Genomic DNA, 6,995 nt, shown 5'->3' on the forward strand with positions numbered 1-6,995 from the left:
CCTTCCTTCTTTCCTTCCTTCCTTCCTTCGCCAGTGAATATCTGAATAAAGAGGGAACAAATGAATCAACAACTAACTGGGGAACAAGCAGGTTAGACCGAAGGCAGGAACAGATAAAGCCATGGGTTGAGGCCTTGCCGGCTGCTGCCCCTAGAGGGTGCTCCAAGACTTTGGGAGGATTTGAGCCATTGCCTAAACTCAAAATTCTGGGAAGCTGCACCCCACAGCCTCAGTCTTTGTGAAAATCCCCAGAGCTGAAAGCCACTAGAGCTGTCTTTTTGGTCATTTTCATTTTGCCCTAAAGGAAACCCCAGCGGGTAAGGCTGATCCTGTAGTAAGAAACAGAACATGGGGACCATCCCCTCTGTCCATTCATTGCCCCGTCTGGGGCTGGTTCTGTGTGACTGATGTCGGCACCCTCCCCCAGCTGACTGTTTATCAGAATGACCTCTATGATCAAGGGAAAAGGTCACCATTGCCAGAGGACCCAGAGAAGAGGCACCTGACCCAGACAGTGTTAGGGGCTATAATCCAGGCCCTGCTCTGCTCATCAACTCCCTTTTCATAAAAGGACCAGAAGGACCAGTGGCACCCAGGACTGAGGTCCCTGCAAAGGGCAGGTTTTAATGAACAGAATGGGTCAGCAGAGAAGGGTCTGAGCTAATGAATGAGGAGTTTCTGGGCCCATGAGATAGAGAAATCCAGGCTGGGGTGGGTGTGCAGCCCCCTCTGGAATGGGTCAGGGTTTCAGCAGTGTCTTTACTGGGCGCCTCTTGTGTGCATGGGAGGAAGGGAAGGGGATGGAATTAATATTTAGCTAGCGTGTAGCACTTACTTTACGTCCCGCAATGGACACCTCTTTTTATCTCTATCTATTCACTCTCCCCTGAAGCAGCAGTAGACTTCTCGTTTTTCAGTTGAGGAAACTGGCGGGTTAAGAAAGTTGCTGGGTGTCAGGCAGCTGGTGTGGCTGTAAAGGAGGTGGGGTTCCAGGATCCCCTTTACCATTCTCTGAGGAAACAGCCACCTCAGGCAAGTGCAATTCCTGTCTCCTCTCAGCTCTGACCTCACCTTCCCTTCCTCCCGCCTTCCAAGCAGAAGGCGTTTTGTTAGCCCCATCTCCTCAAGCCTTCCCCAAGTTCTCCTGAAGACAGTGCATGAGGAATGAGTGTGGAGAGAGGCCCCACTAGCTGGGGTGGGGAGTGGGGAATGGAGAAAGGAGAAGACAGGGAGCAGCTCCTGGGTCATGACCTTGTGAACCCCAAGGCTTTCCTGTCAGGCTTGGTTGCCAAGGTGTCCTTGGCTCCATGTCAGAAGGTTCCCGGAGAGCTCCTCAGGGGAACAGAAAGGCAGTTTGTTGAGCTAAGGGGCCTTTGAGAGACGTTCAGGAGTTTGATTCAGGAGGTGGCAGAAACAGGAGAATGAGGGGGCGAGGAAGAGAAGAAAAAGGAATTTGGCAGGAATTTGGCAAGCCCAGGACAGGAAGCAAGGCAACAACGGACTCACAACTTTTGCCTTTTTAGGCTTGAACCATCGCACTGTGGCCTGAGATGGAGGCTCTTGGGCTGAGATGGGGGTTTGGGTAAAAGGCAAGCTGGCCAGCTGCCTCCCGGCGTCAGCTCCTGGCAGCCAGCGGTCTTTCTCTCCAGCAGCTCCTTCCTGCCACCCTCAGATCTGTTCCCCTGAGTTACCTTTTCCCTCTGAAGCATCCTGGAGGGCTTCCCCTTGGGAGCTGGCTGACCATATGTGTGTGGTGGCCATCTTTCAAAGCCCAGGCCTGGGATACCCACTTTGACATGCTTGCATGAGTGAATGAGGAAAGCAGGGTGGAATACTGAAAATCCCCCTTTGTGGTTCCTTGCGTGAATGGGTTTTAAAGGAATGCTTCGTGGGTCAGAGATTGGGTTTGGGTCCCGGAGGAGGAGCCTCTCACCCAAAGCTTTGGGGAAACCGAGGCCAGGGGATCATGTTGAGTTAGGAAGTGAGCTAAAATCTGAAGGCTGGACATGTCAGAGGAAAAACTGGAATGAGTCAGCTGAGCGACCGGAAGCAGGGAGTCCAATAGGAGTGGGTAGTTAGAGACTGGGGCCCTGGGCAGCCTTTATGTGCCGGGTTCATGGAAAAGCTGGGCAGAAGGATCAGACCCCGAGTGGGCAAATCCAAAATGGAGCATGGCATTTTCTGAATCCCTTTGCTGGCAGATTACTGAAATGGTCCAATATGAGAACAAAATGCTTGAGATTTTCGATGTAAGGTTACTTGGGGTGTATGTGCGCACGCCTGTGTGCATATGTGCACTCCCGAGAGATGGTGAGAGACAGAATGAGATTGATCTTATAGGCTACAAGTGTCAGGATTCTGCTGTCACCAGGCTAATTGATTTCAGCTCCCACAGTTCAATTAGGCTTGTCCTCCAGGCCGGCCACACTCCTTCCCCACGTTGCTCTGATCACGTACACTGCGTCTCTTTGTTCCCTGACCAACAGGAGCTTGGCATTCCATATGCTTCGAATGACTTGATATTCGTTCTAACCTTCCTCCCTTGTGTTCTCTTAAAATCTTAAACTGACCATCTCGCCCGAGAGACCCTTGGCGCACATGTGAGAATGAAGAGCCCGTTTCATTAGCAGTGACTGCCTAACCTCTCCGCACCCACAGCTAATGGTCCAGCGTCGTGTGGGAAGAGGCCACAGGTGGTTCATTGACTACGTGATTTAACAAAGCTCCAGGCCCCAGTCATGATGGCTATAGGGGAACTTGAGCGATAGATTCCATTTCTAAGAAACACTCTGGGGTTTCCTGTATCATCTCTCAGGAATATTTTCACATGAGTGTGAAACACAATGGTTCTTAGACTTTTGATCCTGGGACCTCTTCTCCCCACAGGAGTTGCCACACCTACACCCGTTCCTCCAAGTCCCAATCTGTGGGCACCGGGGCCTCAAATCCATCTCTAACAGCTTCCTCCCTCTGATTGCGTTTATAGAGTTGGTGCTTCGCTTAAAACCTCCTCTTTTCATGGTAAAATAAGGTAATAACAAGTATGTAATGGAGGGCATGTTCTTTCTTTGGTAGATTCGATGCCAGTGAACAACAAAAGAGCTGTGTTGCCTCCCACAGAAGCTTCTCCGTCTCCGTCTCCTTCCCCACTGTCTTCTGCTTCGTCTTCCCCACTATCTTCTTCAGGCAGCATCCCAGGGAGTGCTCTGGATTGTTCCTTCCCACCTCAGGTGAGCGTCCCTCAGGGCCCTGCACAGGTGTTAGGAAAGTGAGCTGCCTTTAGTCTCCCCACTTCCACACTTAAATCTGAATTCTTAGCACTCCTAGGTCACCCAAGTGCAAAGCCAGGGCTGGAGAGCCGGTCTGTTGAGAGCCCACCCCAGTCTTCCTTCATTGAGTTCCTTTCACAAAAGCTCATCCTGCTCCCTCTCAGCCAACCCCTAGGGCACAGCCACTCATTCACTCAGCAAACTTTACAGGATATGAAATCTGGGCGGGGCTGTGGGATGCAGAGATGCTAGGACATAGGCTGTGCCCTGGAGGATCTTGCCAAGGGTGTGAGGAGCTGCCAGCTGCAGGATGGCAGGCACAGACCTAAGGGAGCCTTTGGGGGGCAGCTGAGAACCTTGGAAGCAACGTCCCCCTTGAGTAGAAAATGGCATCACTGAGAAACACAGAGTTGGACTCTTTCCTTCAACATGAGTCTATCAGGCCTTCATGACCTGCCAGACGCAGCTCTGGGCTGTGAGAAGTGGAGTGCATAGACAGAGGAGCGCATGCTCCTCCTGGGAAGCGTCTGTCCCATGACCTGCCCCTCGGCCGGAGCTCGTGGCAGGGCACAGCCACTCCTTCTAGAGTCTACCTCTGGTCTCCGTTTGCCAAGGGCCATGCTAGAAATGTCTAATTTCTCAGTGGTACAAGGCATGAGTCAGGTTTTAAAAAGTCATTGGAAGATCCTAAAGGCCTTCCTGCCACCACAGCTCCAGCCCAGAAGGGTAGCTATCTTTCCTTGCCTCAGTAGGCCCCAAGGAAGAAGCTTAGGTGTCTTGGTAGTTGGAGGAATGTAGTTGTGGGTGCAATGTCCCTGTTAGTAGGGACCATGGCTGAGCAAGCCACAGGGCATCTGTCCTCCCCTATGTGTCTGGCCACCCACAGGGGCACAGGCCAGCCCTACCCTCACTGGCCCAGGAGCTTGTCGGTGCCTTTGCCTTACCTTCTGGCTCCCTACGCACCTAACCCAAGACCCAGAAAAGCCTTTGGTCAATGTGACACAGATCCCAGCAGGTCTCAAGGCGGCCACTTGAATGAAGCGTGGCTCTCTGAAATCATCCCAGGCAGAATTCTTTTTGACTTTGGGTATATGAAATCTGGAGAGAGGGAGGGAGCAGCCTATAGACTGAGATGTGTCTTCCTCATATAAATCAATGCTGGAAATTTCTAAATCACTGCTATTTTTTGCCCAGCAGGTCTCCAGAGGTCATTTCAGTCCTTCCACCCCAATCTTTCTGAGGCGTGCCAGAGCCCAAGGAACACCGAAGGAAATCCCTCTATATCTGCCTCATGGCCAAATGCTGGAGCGGGCAGAATACTGCCTGGTGAGGCCTGGTGGAGAAGGCCTCACAAGCCCCAGGACACCTGTCCCTGCAGACATGGCTTCTGATGCATGTCAGGAAGCAGAGGCCCCTCTTGGGGACACCGGAAGCATCCACAGCGGCCCACACTCCACTGGGGGGAAGGACAGGTGTTTGCCAGACCCCGAGTTGTCACCCAGGGCTGGAGAGGACTCAAGAGAAGGGAGCATTGATCCCAGGAGGGGAGAGGAGGGTGCGTCAGAGCTGGCAGAGGAGAAGAGGCTGGGCTTAAAGAAGTTGGTTCTCACTGAGGAGCAGAAGACCAGGTTGCTGGACTGGAATGACTCCAACCCTCAGAGCTCATGCCTGGAAGCGGGGGCACAGCTTTCCCAGAAAAGTGCTGAGACTGGTAGAGGAGGCCGTGTGCTGAAACCAGTCCGCCCCTTGCTGCTCCCGCGGACAGTCAGAGAGACCCTGCCAGCCCAGACAGAGGCTCAGGAGAAGATGGGGACCCCAGCTGAAAGGACTCCAGGGGAGCGAAGCGTGGCTCCACCCAAGTCTCCACTGCGGCTCATAGCAAATGCCATCCGAAGGTCTCTGGAGCCCCTGCTCCCCAACTCCGAAGGTGGGAGGAAGGCCTGGCCCAAATCAGAATCAAAGATTTTGCCCATGATCCATCCACCCGCTTGCACTCGCTCATTCAGCTTTCGGAAAACCAGCTCCAATAAAGACTGGAACCAGCAGTTGCCCAGGAGAAATATGGCAAACAGGGCCTCAGCCCTCTTCTCCCTGGGCACTCCGGCGGCCAAGGCCGCCCAGCCCTCAGACCCTGGCCCTCCTGACCTTGCCTTCCGCACCCGTAGTTTGCCCAGCCGGCCATCCAAGATGTTTCCTGCATTCGCGTCCCCACCTTCCAACAAGATAGAAGATGTCCCCACACTCCTCGAGAAAGTGAGTTTGCAAGAGACCTTCCCAGATGCTTCTAGGGTTCCAAAGAAAAGATACTCAGTCTTTCCCTCCCTCAGACTCAAAGACAAACCCCTTGAGAGTTTCCTCCAAGAATCCAGACAAAGAAAGGACCTCCAGGACTTCTTTAGTAGCCCCAAGGGGAAGGTGCTGCCTGTGGACAATGCGCAGCCCCTGGAGAGGCGGGTGCCGCCTTTCAGTAGCACCTGCCTGGGGCAGGGGACCCATCCTCCTTCTCTCGAGCGAGATGCAAGTAAGTGGCACTTTCCTAACCAAAGTCTACAGTTCATGCTGGGCAGTTAGTTATCCTTATTAGATGAATAAGCAGCATCTTTCACTTGGTTTTGCTTTTCAAATTAAATTCTGATGGGAAGTAGGAACATTTGAATTTGAAAAAAATATTAAAACATTAAATTTGAAATTATGTTATAAAAAGTTTTGAAAGAGACAAAGGATTAACCATAACTTCACTTTCCCACTCATTGTCTATATATGAATATTTTTTATTTAGTTGTACATAAAATTTTGTATTCTTTTAAAATTAGCATTATATGATAGATAGGAAGCCAATGACCTCATAGTCTACATAACTGTGATTTAATGGCTGTAGAATATTCTATCTAGTGGCTGTGTTATCGTTTGATGAACTGTTTTCTCATTGTTTAACTTATAGATATATATGCATATATAAATTATATATATGAATATATTTATGTTTTATATATAGTATTAAGTGGCCTTTTTTTGCATATAGCTTGTCCCTTTTTTTTTAATTACTTTTTTAAGGATAGGTTCCAAGAAATGGGATTACTGGGTGAAATGTGAATATTTTCAAGGCTCTTCGCTTATACTGACAAATTGCTCTTTAAAAGAGATTGCTATGGGTAAAGGATACATGGAATCTGTGGCATTTCTTACAACTGCATGATATAAATTTCAATTAAAACAAGAGAAAGGTACCAGTTTATAGCCACTAATGTATAAAGGTACCTTTTTCAGCACACTCTGCATTGAGTATCCTATTTTTAAAATGATGCTATTTTACTAGTCAAAAAATGGTGCCCCTTTTGAACTTGTATTTTGTTGTTGTTGTTGTTGTTGTTACTGGCTTAAATATGTTTATGTATATTTGGTTACCAATGGACCCTTAGGCTTTTTATGTTTAAATCTTGATAATTTTTAAATTATAAGATTAATTAATACATCAAAGAATCAGGATCATTGAACAATATGGAAATATCTAAAAAAAGGAACATGAATTCTCTTTCCCACTCTCCTCCTTGCCAAAGTTTTGGTGAATAAATACCCTTAGAGGCAGTTTAGTTAAACACTCACATGATTTCTTTGTTGATGTTGATACGTGTTTGATTACTTTAAATTACTGGGATTCTCCTATCCCTATTGTTGAACTACTTTGTTTTCCTTTATTTTTTAATGTTTTATTTTCTTATTTAACTT

The 6,995-nt window shown here is 49.0% G+C and overlaps 1 protein-coding gene across 1 annotated transcript in view; it reads left to right on the forward strand.

Moving 5' to 3' along the window:
* Positions 1–6,995, forward strand: part of LOC109388258 (MICAL C-terminal-like protein) — a 49,533-nt gene that overhangs the window by 10,497 nt on the left and 32,041 nt on the right. The window contains exons 4-5 of the mRNA XM_019652825.1: positions 3,076–3,230; positions 4,467–5,790. Coding sequence (XP_019508370.1) covers positions 3,081–3,230; positions 4,467–5,790 — 1,474 coding nt within the window. The 5' untranslated portion in view covers positions 3,076–3,080. The remainder of the gene's footprint in view (positions 1–3,075; positions 3,231–4,466; positions 5,791–6,995) is intronic.

This window comes from Hipposideros armiger, unplaced genomic scaffold, assembly GCF_001890085.2.
Source record: "Hipposideros armiger isolate ML-2016 unplaced genomic scaffold, ASM189008v1 scaffold_188, whole genome shotgun sequence".
Taxonomy (NCBI): Eukaryota; Metazoa; Chordata; class Mammalia; order Chiroptera; family Hipposideridae; genus Hipposideros; species Hipposideros armiger.